General features: G+C 32.8%; 2 protein-coding genes across 4 annotated transcripts in view; one reads left to right on the top strand and one right to left on the bottom strand.

Annotated features, from left to right (window-relative positions):
- LOC118183803 (uncharacterized) overlaps positions 1-6804 on the bottom strand; it is a 68855-nt gene extending 62051 nt beyond the window's left edge. The window contains exon 1 of one of the 2 annotated variants that reach the window (XM_085816089.1): positions 6722-6804. Coding sequence is in view for 1 of the 2 variants with exons in the window: in XM_085816088.1 (XP_085672214.1) it covers positions 6722-6732 (11 nt within the window). In the remaining variant the exon portion in view is untranslated. The remainder of the gene's footprint in view (positions 1-6721) is intronic. The other variant, XM_085816088.1, reaches the window with a different exon arrangement.
- Positions 1-16580, top strand: part of LOC118183801 (uncharacterized) — a 141287-nt gene that overhangs the window by 24843 nt on the left and 99864 nt on the right. The window lies entirely within an intron of this gene.

The raw sequence follows: 16580 nt of genomic DNA, 5'->3' as shown, positions 1-16580 counted from the left end.
ACGTTTGGCTTCCTTCATTGAATGCTTTCAGACATCTTGCTACGGTTCTGTAAGGCAATGCAGATTCCCCGCAAGCCTCTTGAAGCCCTTGATGACACTGTCGTGCTGTACGACCTCTGGCACATTCAATTTTTATCCAACATCGTTGTTCTTGTTTTGAAAACATCCTGACAACGCTTACTTTAGACTGCGAGCTAATACAAGGATCCGTTCTTCGCGTCACTCCTCATGCACGTGACATAGGCAGGACGAGTCCTTTTGCTGAGAGGTAAGGTAGGTATGTAGTTCACCTGTGGTATACGCGATATTCTTTGGTTTTGTTGCATAGCGTTTTTTCAGCTGTGTTGCCACTATTAAAGTTCCAACCCTCGTATGTATGTCTCTCGCATTGTGAAAAAGGGGCCATCAAATTTTGAATTGAACATGTGCGCCTGGAAGCCTGAATTTTGAATTTCGAGTTTTATATTCCATATTTTATGAAACTTTAATATCTTTTTAACGAACTCAACGACTTGAAAGCAAGCAGAGGCAGCACTGTACGGATTAACACATTATCATCTCCAGCGCGCGAGGCCCATATATCTGAAATTCTAAAGAAAAGTTGTTTTTAATTATTTTGTGATTTTGCTGTTTAATCTAATTTTGCGTGACCTAAGCTTCAAGAATGGGATATTTAATAAAAAAGAAAAATACACAAAACATTAGTAATAAAAAGACAAAAAACAAAGTTTCGTAAAGACATCTTAGTAAGAAAACTGAACACTGATAAACTGAGAAAAGACTGAAAAAAAAAAAAAAAAAAAAAGTAGAAAAATGTATGCCAACACTTCATAAGAAATTCTAAACACATTGCTGCTTTTAAAATTTTTTAAAGTTTTATATTGAATTACATGCGTTATAAGTGCGAAGAAAATTATGCTTAAGAATAAAGCTAAAGAGACAAAAAAGAAAGGGGTTAGCAGGAGTGAGTGCAACAGCGGACTGGCAGACTCCAAGCTCAGCGAGAGCATATAAAAACCTTAACAAACCCTTTTGGGCGACCTTTAAAATCTGAGTACTTTCAGACTTTTTTTAGGCCTAAATTTCAGATTTAAATTTAGACACTCAAAAGATATAGATTTTACATTTTCGCACTTTCATTTTTTGGCATGGAATCTTGCCTAGAAAATAACATAAGTAACTTATCTTAAATATTTTTCAATGAGGTGAGAAGTTAATAAGCAAGATTAAGACTTAAAAGGTAATTTATTACAGCAGAGTTTTCGATTAAGAGATAAATGAACGTTTTTCTAACTTTTAAGTTTGTGAACTTATTATTTATTGAAATTTTTAATTTTTTAGAACAGAAAATCTATAAAATAAAAATATCCATTAAACTAAATACAACACTTAAACTCACGTAAATTTTTTAAACAAAACAAAATTTAAATAGAAATATTACCTACGAAAAATGCTAATTGAAAAGATGAAGGATTAAATAAGGTAATAAACAGGGAAATATATTTTAAAATATGAATGAAGTTTAGTTCATCGCTATTGATAACCTTAAAAGATATTTTCAAAAAAGGTTCATCTCTTGATTTCATAGAAAAGACAGTCTTGTAATGAATGTGATTGACAAAGACGACAAACAAACCATATTGTTTTATCTGACATCAAAGGTACTAAACACATACACATTTTCAAAGTTTATGCAGAAAACTTCTACCACTACATTACACCTACGAATTTTACCGAAAAAGCATAGTCACATCTCCCACTCGGTTTCGCTTCAGACAGTCGTTGACTTTTTATAGGTATTACAGCGTCTGCTTCCATTTATTTATTTATTTTTTTCCCAAAGTTAGTCCAGTTATATGATTTTAATCTATTTTATTTTATGCCCACTGACCTTCTTTTCTGCGATGAATAGCTTGCTTCGTCCTACGCTGGAAGATTATTCTCCATATTTCACTTGTACATAAATATTTATCTGAACCTGAATGCGTTCCATCTTTTATTTACAAACTAGCGGGCTGCAGCCAAAACAAAATTTATAAATTCTATGTACCCCTGAAAGGCAACTGTGTAAAAACATTCCATAATGAATGAAATTAGTTTGATCTTTAAAAGCAACAACTAATTCATAATAATTCTTTGTTGCCAAACCAGGAAACACAAATTTTTGACATTTCAGCTTAAAACGTATGACGTCGTGATTTAATTTCAATGTAATATAACAACTTTTTCTCAATATTAATAAAAGAATTAACTTGGCAATAATATATCATGTCAATTATACTAACTTGAAGCAAAAAAGTGGCCAACAACAGCTATTTATTTAAAATGTTGACATTAAAGAACAATTTTCGATATACAGTGACGTCACACGGAGTCGTGCGCTATCTTCAATGTCAAAATGTGACCTTATATACTAACTAAATAAATAAATAAAGTTTTCTGATTTTATATTATGCCCAAAGGGGCTTTCTTTATTAAATATCATGTTCTTCGCACTTAAACCATAAAATTCAGTTCAACAGCAATATCACAAAATAATTTAAATACACATTTTTGATACAGTTTCGCGCGCTGCAGATAATTTTTTTTCCCGTACAGTGGTGCCATTGCTCGCTTTGAGACCGGTGAATTTGTTAATCAAAATTCGTTGGATTGTTACAAAATATAAAATCGATAATGAAACAAATTCCAAATTAGGGCTTCCAGATGTCCATATTCAGTGGAAGATTACGTTATTCAAAATTGGATGGGTTAGGTACCGTAGTTTAATCCCAATCAGAGAAACATACATACATTTATACAGATTCTTCATTATTAAATTTTTTTTAAGTATAACGCAGGGCGATAATATTTGGTGGCAACAGTTTGAAAAGTGAATCAACGCAAAAAGTGAATTAACGCAAAATGCCAAAACGAAATTAATAGCCCTTCTGAGCTAACGCTCCTTTCTGCTAATAATTAAAAGCGGTAGATCTCACACTACATTAGTGCCATAATATTTATTCCATTCGAACTACATCATGTGAAACAGTTTAATTCAGACGAGGGAATAAAAGTTTTTTTTTATACATGTTTGATATCAACATTAACAGCAGTTTATTTTCTTGTATAAGAAATTCTTAAATTTCTCCGAATTTTATATATATATATATATATATATATATAATCAATATTTCTTTAGTAAATAAATTATTGGTTCTTCTAGCTTAAATAATAATTCTTCTCTTATTATAATTTTGGTATATCTTAGTTTGTGCATGTGAACAAAGCATATAGCCCAGGGACTGTAAAACAAGATTTTCTATTTATGAACATCCAAAAGCAAAACGGCAACTCAAAGAATCAGAAACTGGCGCGTGTAGCCAGCAGCATGTGCTACCTGCCGATTATGCTAATATCAGCTAAGAATTCTTTCCTCTTCTCCCTTCCCCCTTGCTCGTGGTGCTGGCTGAGAGAAACCTGTTGGGTTATTTTCACGCAGGGAAGAATTTGTTTTCATTCGTAAAATCCAGGAAGTGGAGAGGGGAAAGAAACCAGACAACATCTCCTTCGTCCTTAATAGTCTTGACGTCCGAAATATGTGATGTAGAAAGGCCATAGCTTGGGAACATGTTTACCTTTACAAAAAACTCACACCGTTTGCGACGCGCATTGAAATTCGTGACTCTAGAACAATTTCGAGAATGTTAGCAGCCTATATTTGCGCTTTGAATAGAAAGCGCATGAAATGAATCAAAAGCGATTCAAGAATAGAAGTGCTCTACTTCGGGAAGCCAAATTTCATAACTTTTTTTCAAATTATGCTAAAAGTTTACAATAAAATACTGATCTAGTTCTTAAGCGTATAATGTGTCACTAACTTGCTCTTTGGTTTGAAATAAACATTTATTTTTTGTAAATAAATTATGATACGATTTTTCAAAGGTTTTTAAAGAAAGCAATTAGATTACCACCGGAATCACTTGTTTTCATCTGGAATGGTTTTGACGCTTAAATTATTCGATAGGATGGAATCACTCAGAGACGACGCAAAGCGAAATACGGTTGCAGTTTAAATTCAAATCATTTAGCGCATTAAATTTTGTTCGATCAATTTTCTTGATTCCACTTGATAATGTTATGCTGCTATTGATGAACAAATGTGATATTTTAATGCGTAGTCTGCCGCCTGAGTGGAAAGACGAACAAATGACGCCGACACAAAATGAATTAGACGAATTTCCAATCTTTATTTTCACGCATATAAAATCATCTCAGTAGATATTTATCCAATCACGATGAATTATAATAATTTCTTATGTTCACAAGTTGAAAGGAGCGACATCACTTCAGACGGAAAAGCAAAGAAGTGAGGATATCTTAGCAATGGCGAAGCTAGGAAAAGAATGATGTAGTTTTTTATGCTAAGAGTATTTATACTAAGTACATGCAGAAAGTACTCTAAGCTATGACTAGTTAATCTTAGGTTTTTATATACCATAGAAGGATCTCGAATTTGGGAGAGCAGATGAATTTAGGGGAAGAGCACCAAATCTAGAATCGTTAACTTTGAGGTCGCCAGTTATTTTTAAAGCAACTATCGTATTTTCTTATAGCTTACATATATATAAAATTTGCTAAACGAAAACTGTATAAATAATTTGTGTATTAGTATGTACAGAAGGTACCACGCCAAAAAGACGAATCTTCAGGGGCATTATTTTGAAAAAGAATGTATATAATGATTTACAGAGTTAAACTAGGGGGCGTGACTTAAGACAACTACAGAATAATTAATTTACATTCATCTTTTATACAATGCAGTGTAACATATACACGCGTGCGCGCACGCGCACACACACTCTCACAAAAAAGAAAATCCGTCTTTAAAAAACCCTCAAGTCAAATCAAAATATAAAACTGCAGTTTCTGGTGCTGTGTTGATGATATATGCTGTCATATGGCTGGAAACAAATTCTTATCGAATATATTAATTAAATTAATACTGTTTACTCATTTTTTAGTAAACATTTATATCTTTGTTTAGTATGTATTCGTATCATAACCATAGACTAATTAATCTTGAATAAAGCTTATTATATATATAAATGAGAATCACACATCATTGTACATTTCTGCTTCCCGCTAATTGAAGAACTAAGAATCCACTAATTTTTTCACTTTTTACTTAAAAAACGCTGGCGGGAGAAAGGCTACTTTTTAACTTTTATTTCCATATACTAAATAAAATTAACATCGTAACAAAATTCGCAGCTTTTTTTAAAACGTTTTGTTGAAATTTGTTCTTAATCATTCTAATAAATATTTGCTTCGTTCTTGAGACAAAAAGTTGTGTTAATTTAGAAATCAGTTCAATGGAGAACAACGTGAAGTTTATGGCAGCACAAATGTAAGGTAAAAGATTTCTTAAATCTTTGTTATAAATTTTTAAGTAGTGAAACTGTGAGAGAATAATTGCTACTACGTATTCAAAAACAAGTTTGTAAAATACTGACATGTTTAATTGTTAAAAAGACATGTTAAAAAGAACTGAATTTTATAAATTCCAGAAATATAAGGCAAATAACAGAACTGTAATTTCTCATACAGGCAAGAAATGGACATAAAATCAAAATGAAGTTTAACTTCAAGTTTTTGTTTTTATTTGTTGTCTTTTGAGCTCTACGATTCTTTTAGTTTATGATTTTAGCATGAGTTGGCAACAAGCTTTTACTGTCAAGAACCCCAAATATTCTTTTTATTATTTCTAGAATGATTTCTTTATTTATGCCTAAAATTTAAGAAACTAGAGGGCATTCTAGTTCCAGTGCTATTTTGTTTCTTGTAGGAAAAGTAATAGGAAAAGACGCTGGAGGATAAAATTTACAATTTTTCCTTCAATCAATAATGAACAATCTTTACCTTAAAGATATTTTATTTGCTTGGCAGTTGTTTGCTAGAAATTACATAGACTTACGTTGCACATTACAATCGCCACTAGCCACACGTGGAGAATAAATTTGTAGGCTTCCTTACTCTTTTTGGCTAAAGTAAATATCGAGGAAACTAATGAACTGTTAAGCGACTTATCGCTGAGTTCAAATAACTAGTCAGAGAAGGGTTAACTACCCTTTATTTCACTCAAAATAAGATGAACCATTGGCCCCTTTCTCGGGCTTACAACAAAGCCTCAACTTGGGCATAAACTCAGAATAAGAATTTAGAACTAAATTATAATTAACTGAGAGACTTAGGCGAAGCTAACATGATTATCTAACATTGTTGGCCCTTAATTCAAACTAGCCGGCGAATATCAAAGGGCACGTAATAAATGGCCGAGCGTAACAGCTTTGAGAGAGATTTAGCCCGAAGGAAAGCACGCGCTACTCAGGATTCATAGCTCTCTCTCTGGAAGTAAGTTGAACCTTCCTTAAATAAAACTTCTAACTCATTTGTATTCAATGCGATCCTAAAAACTTATTCTGATAGGGAATTGTTAGTGGAAACATGAATGGATAGGAAAGCACTTTAAAATTAAAACTGTTATAAAATTAAAATATACCTTACAAATTGTTAAAACGTGGTTACTGAAATACAGGGCCTTTTAAATCCAGTATTTATTTATTTAAATTTATGAGAAAGATAATTTTTTTTACTTTACGTATTTGGAATTTCGAGTTTTTAAAATATCCCTCTTGGAATGGAATGCGTTCTGTTTCGCTTTTATGAGACGATAACTTACCCTTTCGACATGACACTCAGATACTGAAGGTACTTTAAAAGATGGAGTGCTTCTTATCTTCTACTGCTCTTCTTTCGACAGACCATTTTGTTTGCAAGAAAAGAATCTTTATGTGCAAATGGGCTTATTTCTAAAGGGGGTGTATTTGCCAATCAACAGCAGTGGAACAGTCAGAAGAGGGAAAACAAACATATCATGCAAAGCTCTTCGTTAGAGATAAGCGATTCTGTCTCCAAGCACATGCAGTTTAGTCTGCTCTCTTCCTTAAGAAAAACTATCTGATGTGTACCCCACATGACTTCCTTGTACGGAATATTAAATTATACGCATTTTTTCCTGCATTTCGTTTAAACTTATTTCCTCGAATTTCATTAGAGATATATTTCGCATCCAATTAATGCGGTTCACACTTCGCGGCAAGGCAAAAAACACATAAAAACTCAAAATATTTTCATTGAAAATTGAATGATATAGAAAAACATAAAACACCAAATATAGCTGAAACAATTAAAAGAACAATTTTTACAATTAAAATTAGAGTTTCGACGCAAAAACAAGCAATTTGGCCAGCAGGCAAGAAGGCAGGTTTTTTTTGGTGTATAAAACTAAAAGTTTTCTTTTGGTCCGTTTCGGCAAAAAGACACTGAAGGTGCAGAAAGACTGAATTCACTATTCTGCTAAGTTTCAAATGAAAAAAAAAAAAAAATATGGCTGCTATGGTAAAAGAAAAAATAAGCTTAGCCGCATTTAAACAACTTTTAAATTGTTGTTAATTCTACAAATATGGTACGCAGATTAACTAAAGGCATAAAAGCCTTAACGGAAAGATAAGAACAACATAATTCAATCGTTTTTAAAACAAAATATGCACAATTTATCAACATATAAGAATGAAAAACTGAACTCACTGAGCCGGGATATTTATATACTTTTGGTGCGGCCAATTGCAACCAAAAAGGGATGCGCACATCTACATGTTATAGCACTTCTATATACAAAATTTCAACGTTCTGAGGTTATTCGTTTTTGAGTTATGCATACGTACGTACGTACGTACAGACGCCACAAAAAATCTCTTCTGAATCCCTTTTAAATCAGTTTTATAAATTCGTTTGGAGAAAAAGAGTTTTTTATTCTGTCCTTACGTACCGATGTTACGCAAAAACGTCGTTAAATTGCATAGAGAGCAGTCAAAATGGATATTTTCGTTTAAAATATGGTACCCGGAATTTTTCATGATTTCAATACTTCCTTTACTTCGTACAAGGGAGAAAAAAGTGGGAATATGACTGATAGGCCATAACTGTTTTTCTAATCGGCAGGGCCATTATGTTATCTGTTTTGCATCCAAGCACTTCTTATGGCGTAATCTACCCTCATGTGCAAAAATAAGAGAACTTGCACAAAACATCCAATTTCGGAAAAAGTAATGGAGGATTTTAATGAAATTTAGCATAAATATACATTTATAACAGAGAAAACGATGTACCATTCAAAAGTCGTTCTATGTACGAATGATTATCAGTAACGTGATGTCGAACTGAAGATGAGATTAATATGGGATATGGTCCCCTCTCACAGCCAGACAGCTCGCGCAGCGTGACGACATACTGGACAGGAAGTAGTTGAAGAATCCCTGTGGCAATTGATCCTACTCATGCAGCAAGTCAGTTTTCAACTCCCTACAAGAAACTCAGGTGGTGTCCACATCAGATGTTTTTAAAGCGATTGAAGGTAATTTAATTTAAGATCTAAAACACAGCTGAATTTAATTTAATTGTCCACCAGAATTTATCTCTTCTAACCAATTTTCTGGCATTGCTTAATGCATTTATAAAACCTTTTAACTTTTCATTTAATACATAACGTTCAATGTCACAATAGCTTCATAACAGTGAAAACCATTATTCTCTAGAATTCTATAAGGGTGACAAACTACTCATAATGTTAATACTCTATAGATAAAGTCATTTTAAACACAGTAATACCAAGCTATATATGTTACGGTATTTATGTGAATTATAGAGCTATCAAAGAGTCAATTACTGCATTTTATCTCGTTAAATAGATAAATAAATCCACAAATTTCATCTCCTTCAAAATTAACTGGATTAATTATTTTCAATACTTTAATAGAGAAAGTTAAGTCTCAATTTCATTTTTAATGATGTTTACGAATTTAATAACAGCTTTTGTTAAATATCCATTTAAATATATCATTTATTATATTTTGCTCAATTATCCGTATGAATGAAACTTGAAATTCAATTTAGAGAACTTATTTTCGACATACATGACTGGGCTAATACTAAAGATTTGAGCTTAAAACGCTCCGTACGTTTACCAAATGATATAATCATGAACAGTAATTATCATCACTTAAATCTTCATCACCATCGTCATCAAAGATCAGCTGGTCCATCTTTTCGGTCAATAGTGTGCTGGAAATTTAATAATGCTCATATTCGCCTAATAATACAAACAAACAAATTCAACAATTTTCTATTATACGCAAGCGAGAACGTTATGGTTGGTTGCTAGAATAAATCAGTGAAAAAAAAAAAAAAAAAAACTAAAGTTTTAATCTCAATTTTGAAAAGAGGAGTAATTCTTGTAAAACTTTGCGCATAAGTTGGAATTTGAACCTAGAAATTCCTTTTCGAGCTATATTACTTTATAAAACTGATAACCAAATTCTTATAATTTCTTTTTGATAACCTGAACCTCGTGCAAATGCTTCCTGAAGTGAATTTAATAATGATCCCAATGTATAATGTGCTCGATATTATATTATTAAGGAACATATCAGCAATTTGAAATTCAGAATGCCAGACAAGTTATTAAACTGGACGAATTCCTTCCCAAATAGTTATCTTGTAAGGATCTTAAGTTTTACTAACGTTTATTTTATTTTAAATCTTTACTATCACTTCTTATTTTCTACTTCCGGCCAGAATTATAAGCGTTAAGGTTTTTATGCAAAGTTTGTCTGGCGAACGCCAAGTACTTAAGTTGTGGCCTTTTGCCAAGCGAAAGAGAGGAAGCAGTTGAGTCAAAGCAGGCCGCTTACCTTAGAAGTTACGCAGTTGCTGTCTGCCTTCCAGGCCAGAGGTTTTAATCCTCTTGATAAATTTTAAACGTATTGTAGTGTTCTCAGTTATCTGTACTACATACGCCTTCCTGTTATTATAAGACCAATCTTCCACGTTTATTAGTTTAAAGTTAAATTAGAGTTTAGTTTTATTTTTATACTTTTACGTTAGACCCCAAGTGGCGGGTCAGTGTATTCCGAAGTACGGAAGTTATTGTATATAGAGAAAAATAAAGGGTTTTGTATACCCTTCATGTGTATCCTGTCTACTTACCACAATTAGTGAACATAGCTTTAGTAAGCTCTCTGTTCCGAGTCAGGTCCTTGTATGTTCCCGAAGAAGGTTAGAAGGAACATTGAACCTGATAATCTTACTATTAACTTCCCCGCGAAGAATCGCTATTTTTGTACAATCGTTAAAACTTTGTTATCTGAAGAATAAACACGCTATTTTCAGCCATTATATGCTAATAGAAAAAAGCGCTTCTCATTAGCTAAATGAAATCCCCCGTCTTTTTCAATGTGTCTTATTGTTTATTGGTAAATTTGTTTGTATGGGAAAAATGCTAAACGAATCTTTTACTTCTCTTTTGATTATATGAGCTGATACCTAATGTAATAACAGCTCTGAAAACTGAAAGACATGTACACATACTTCAAGTTAGTTATGTTATCGACTAAAAAGGAGAAAATGTCCCAATAATCTTCAAATTAAACATGCAAGAGAAAAATAACTAGCAAATCCCTCATAAATAGATGATTAAACTTGAAATTTAAAGCATTCAGTAACTCTGGCTATGTCCTATTTTGCCGCCCAAACACTTTAGTGGTTAGCGTCACTGACTGCGTCCCGAAGGGCCCGTTTCGAATCCCGGAGAAGGCATGGATGTCTGGAAATGTATTGCGTCCGTGTGACACGGGGTGAACTCTAAATATGCGGCTAGCCGAAAGTTCTATCGGGAGGTTGCTGGTAGGAGAAGAGGTTGCATCCAAGAGCCTCGGACCCGTTCGCCCGGGGGGGGGGGCTCTCCATCAAAATTGGGGGCGGAATTGAGCTAAATCGCACTGTTACCTGTATGGTGTTCTAGGATGTTGCCAACGACAGGCATAAGCTTGCTCCCCTTGCCACGAAGAATTTCGTAGGCTTGGGCTGACTACAGGTCAGACAAGTGAGCATTAGAAACAATAACAACAGGTCCCATTTTTCAAAAAGTATTTAAGAGTCTCATCATGTAATCTTTCATTCCTTTTCTTCCCATTTTGCTTTTCAGGTCGTGTTAAAATTGCTATTCTTTCTTTATTATCTACTTATATTGATTTATCTCTTTAAGTGATGCAATATTTCCCGGCAAAAAGTTGGAGACTGTTTTTACTGCTTGAAAAACAGTGTCCTGAGTCAGATGTCCTCGAATGTTGTTTAGATTTTGTCTGTAAATAATACCAGTCCAGTTCCGGATTTTTTTCTCATTTTAAAGAGCGCGTTGATTTGTTGACGACTGAAGTACAACGAATCCCAAGTTGCATATGCGACTATTAATCTGTTTCAGATTGCAGTACATTTTAATGGTCTTTGCGGATGTAGAGATTTTAAAGTACTACCCGGAAGCGTAATGGCAGACCGCACATTGAGTTGAACAGTGTTAAACGAATTTTGCATACTGCGCATGCCCAGAAAACAATTTGGCGTAATTACTATATGTTGGCGCAATTTGAAAAGAAAATAAATACGGTATATGGTAGATGTACCGCCATCTGATTGTAAACAAATCTGGCGTTTAAATCTTCGTAGAGTATAATGTAAATGTAAATTAATTACTGTGTTAAAATACTATTTTTTGCTGTACTGCTCAAACAACTAGAAAGCTGAAATTATTGCGAAGTAATGTGAAGCAGTGTTTGCATTCAAAATGTAAAATATAATACCTATGAAATTCTGCACATTCCTTTGGAACTGTACAAATTTTCGTTCAGATAAAGACTGAAATTTAGGATATATTAGTTGAAAATTCATTCATTATACTTTTAAGCAATAAAAACAATTCAAGATTTACCATACGTTCCATTCGTACATACATAAAGAAACACTGAGGGATATAACAAGTGCTTGCAAATAACACTGAAGAAGTTTTACAATTCCTTAATGCTAGTTATTAAATTCTTTGAAATTATAAAATAAAAGCGCGAATATACGCTAACAAACTAAGCGAGATACTCCAGTTTACAATTACTGAATTATAACATGTAAACACATTACATTTAAATAACGAATTATTACGAACATATGTTAACAAATATTAAATGCACTGTTATTGACAAATTACAATGAAATATATATTAGAAAAATAAGCAAGTGCAATCGGTATGGACGTTAAAATAACTAATAAGCAAAGTTCCACAACATTACAATTATAAACATCACTCGAACACACTCGACAGCCATGGTGATCACGAAGAAGCTACGTAGGGTTGCTTAGTCGCCAATATTTCTCCCCGCGCCAAAGGTACACCATCAAGCATGCGCACTAAGAGAAATTTGCTTAACATTGTTCAACTCAATGTGCGGTCTGCCATTACGTTACCCGGAAGACGAGATCCCTACTGGTTGATTCCTTATGGAAAATTGAATTACCCACTGGATTAATTCATGAATTTAAACCACTTTTGGTTCCTTTGAAGGAGTGGAAAAATTTTATCGGCTATTCTTAAATTTTAAGTGGCCTGTTTAGGTTGTAAAAGAAAAAGACATTTCAAATAGCAGTTTGCGTAACCAAGTGTAGTTTAGAAAGAATTTTCTATCATCATTCACTTTACCGCTCAGTTGCAACCAAGCTAGACTCAATAAAACTTAATTCTTTACTATTCTGTTCGATTCGAGAGATCTGATTCGTATGGGAGTTTTGTCGGTGTCATTTAAAATATGATACACGCCGCGTCTCACTTGACGAATCGCGACACAATGGAATTTAGTAGTTATCTCTCACAACTGCTGTTACACCCCCTCTCCCTCCAACAACAAAAATGAATCAGCTCCACGCTTTTGTTATCGAGGTTTTTACAAAATTCAGTTTCGCAATTTCTGACGTATCAGAGAGGCTGCTGGAATCGTCTATCCTTTCAGGACTGTTCACCTCTAACGTGGAAGCAATGCACGGCCTTTGTCCATCCTTTAATGACAAGGTCAAAACAATTGAGGTGTAGGAAAACAATCGGATGTAAAAGGGTTTTCCTGGAACAAAAACCAGACGTCATTTTCTTGTTTTGATGGATAACACAGACTTTTTTTTTTTTCCAGAAATACTTTTAGTTCTGTCTTCTTAGATTTTTAATATGATGAAATATCACACTTGAAGAGGAAAGTAATATGTACGGTTATTACAAAAAGATAAAATATTAAAAAAATGTAAATACTGTTTTATCCATAGTAACTTGTAACCTGCTTGTAGCCGCCCTAAATACTGGCGGGGTAAGCACAAGTTGTGCCTCCTGTTAACTTTACCTGGGCTAAATAAAAGGTCTTTTAAACCCCTATTTATTTACGTTATTTGTTGCCGGAACACGGCCACGGCGTCGAAATAAAAATTTCTAGGAACTGTGTTTCCACGAAACTGGGTTACCATCTTCACTCGGTAAACAGACTTAAAAGCCAAACAGAAATCAGTTTTCGCTCAGATTGGCGAAACAGACATTTGCTTTCAAATCCCGTGTATACACAAAATATATTTTGTAATTTTTTTAATACTGTTAAAATGTTTTTAATACTCGATAGGCTTAATACGAGTACCTTGACAAAATGACATGTGTTTATTTCATTAATTGTTACTTTTAATTGTATTTTTTTTTTTTTTTTGTAAATACTTTCGCATTGTACAATCAGTGATTTGTCAGTATTTCTGATTTTATTATTGTAAACAATAGTTTTGTATCCATATATTTATCTAATAACTTTTATGTACACAATATAATATCATTTACTGATACATGTTTTGTGATGAGTGAGAAATATTTATTTTATCCCCAAAATGTTAAATATTTCGTAAAGGCTGCTTCCTCAATTTTTTTTTTTTTTTTTTTTTTTTGTTTAAATTCCCAAGTAAATTACAAATGCAAAGGTTGTGTGTAAATGGGTGAATTTTAATGATTAGCCTAATGCACAAAGTGCACTTCAATTATTTATCAACTGCGTTTTCCATATCCAAGATAATGTGAAAAGAACTAATGACTACAGTTGCTGCTAATTACATGATCGTTATATGAATTAGAAGTAACTTTAAATAAACTTTTTAGCAATGATCATTTTTGTATTCATGTATATATATATATATATATATATATATATGTAAGAAAAATAAAGAATATGTAAAAGATTAAATTAGCAGCGTAAATTAATTTCTCTTCTCTATTCTAAAAATAGCAACATCTATTTGCACTGCATCATCTCGAGAAAAATCTATGTCATATGATTCTTACGTAATTATTAATGATGTAAATGGAACTAAAACTAAACCAGCCAATAGTAATTTTACAGCAATATTAACTATCCAATCAAAATGCTTTGAGAACCAAAACTAACTCAGTTTGACTTAAGATTTCATCCTGAACATAACACACTTGCTTTCTACGCTTTGCTGTAGCTGGACTGCAGTCTGTCTGCTTCTTTTTTGCTGCGAATCTATCAAAACTGTAAGCCTTTTGGAACAGGCACATTTAATGTGCAGTCTTGTGTGTAGCCGAAACATGTTGCTGAAAATAAAACTGAAGATTTAATCTGCCTTTGCCTCCACTTTCCTGGTCATTGCTTCTGAGTTTGAATATATTACAACTGAGTCGACAGGACACATGTCCTGTGAGTTTGAATTCCAGTGGAAATGTCTGCAATAAGCAACCATCTCTTCAAACTTCCATGTGTAACGGGAATTTATAATGGATATAGAGTATCTGCAAGTCCAAAAGTCCTAACGTCAGTAAAAATGAAGTGTACGACTATCACTTATACATTTAGAAATAAAAAAAAGGCTTTTACATCATCAAAGGCGTTCTGCATCATCATCAAACTGAAGATTTAATATGCCTTCGCCTCCAATTTCCTGGTCATTGCTTCTGAGTTTGAATATGTTACATATATATGTGATGTACCAGCTTTTGTCCGGAATAAATAGATTGGTGAAGAAATATAGATGAAGTCGTAGCTTAAATTATCAGACGATTAGTTTAAAAAACAGGATCCATTTATTATTGGTCAGGAGAAATAGCAGTTACAAAAATCATATTTCCGGAGTAAATAAAAAAGAATTACTAATAACTTTTTGTATGAAGTTTACTGCATCATTACATTAAAGAAACAGCCCCGATATTCCTTTGCGAATTCTTTTATAGCCTCTGGAAAGGCGGAGCTTCCAAGAAATGACGTCAGCCTCGTCAGCCATTCCAGTTCGCTTTAAATATTTCCAGAACATTCTATAACTGTACGTGTAGAAAAGGCGGGAAAAACAACTTGACTACGGGGCTGTGGATTTAATTCCACGTACTTTCAAATAAGAGACCGTCGCCATTAAAAAATGAAAAGAACATACAGTTAGAATTTTAAGTGTATTCTTGACTATGGAATTTTTTCTATTACATATATATATATACATCTAATAAGTCATATATTTAAATATTCATAGAGAGAGATACAATGGTTTAGAAGTTGTTGATGTATGTTTATTAGTATTAATGTAATGAATGAGATTTATATTAATTCCATTAATTTATATTAATATATCAATGCTTTCCACGTCTATGTTGTAATTTTCAAGACATAGCGATAAGATGTTTGCGTCATTCAGAGAGTTCTCGTCTAGTTTATCTTGACAAAGAGGGTGAGTTGTTGTAATGTGATATATTCTTGATATTGTAGAATTAATCATGGGTTAACTCGTTTAAATATAAAATAAAATATCTATTGAACTGATTCTTGCTTGAAAACAAGTAATATAAAAAAAAAATTGAAGTCAATTTCTACTTAGGTCAACAAAGAAAATTTTTATTTTAGTTACTTTTTATTAACATTATTAACATTTTAACTTATGAAGCTGATAGTGGCCTATAAATTCTCATTCTATTCGTCTCTTGTAAAGCTTCATTATTTCAAGAAACCTTTCCAGTGAGTTTCGAGCAGTCTAGTTCTTCAATTAATATTCCACCTAATAATTTCATACGACTCAAGGCGACCTTGACCTGCTGCGAAGAGTTTTCGTCCTAGATATATTACTGCATAATCTACAGTGCTACCGTGCTTACATTAACACAGAAATATGAGAAGAATTTTCGCTACATAATGGGACATTACATCCGCTTCATCCAACTCTATAAAACTACAATTCTTTAATTCCATACGCTTTAAAAATCTTTAGAACTCTGTCTTACTGTTGCCACGTATTTCTGTTAAAAATTACAATCATGTTTATCACTGTAATGTACTGTTATTTAGAGGTTGTTATAAAATTAATTTTTACAACAGTGTAAAAAACTGTATTAACATCAAGTGTCATTCACTACAAGTTTAAAAAATGTATTTGAAGTTGAATGGATGAATAAAAAGTATTGTATCAACGATTGAAAATTTGAACAAGATATAGGGAGAATGTGAGCTAATAGTAGGAATTTAATAATGAAGAATTTTAGATATCCACTCTTCATAAGAGGGAGGGGAACTGTTCAGGAGAAGAATTAATGTTAGAACAAAAGTATAAATAATGCAATATAAAATTATAGATGACGTTTAGCTGT

This window comes from Stegodyphus dumicola, chromosome 4, assembly GCF_044657685.1.
Source record: "Stegodyphus dumicola isolate Sdum_Otavi_A_Nest chromosome 4, ASM4465768v1".
In the NCBI taxonomy this organism is placed as follows: Eukaryota; Metazoa; Arthropoda; class Arachnida; order Araneae; family Eresidae; genus Stegodyphus; species Stegodyphus dumicola.
Note: the sequence above shows the minus strand (reverse complement) of the source record. Positions and strands in the feature narration are given on the sequence as shown.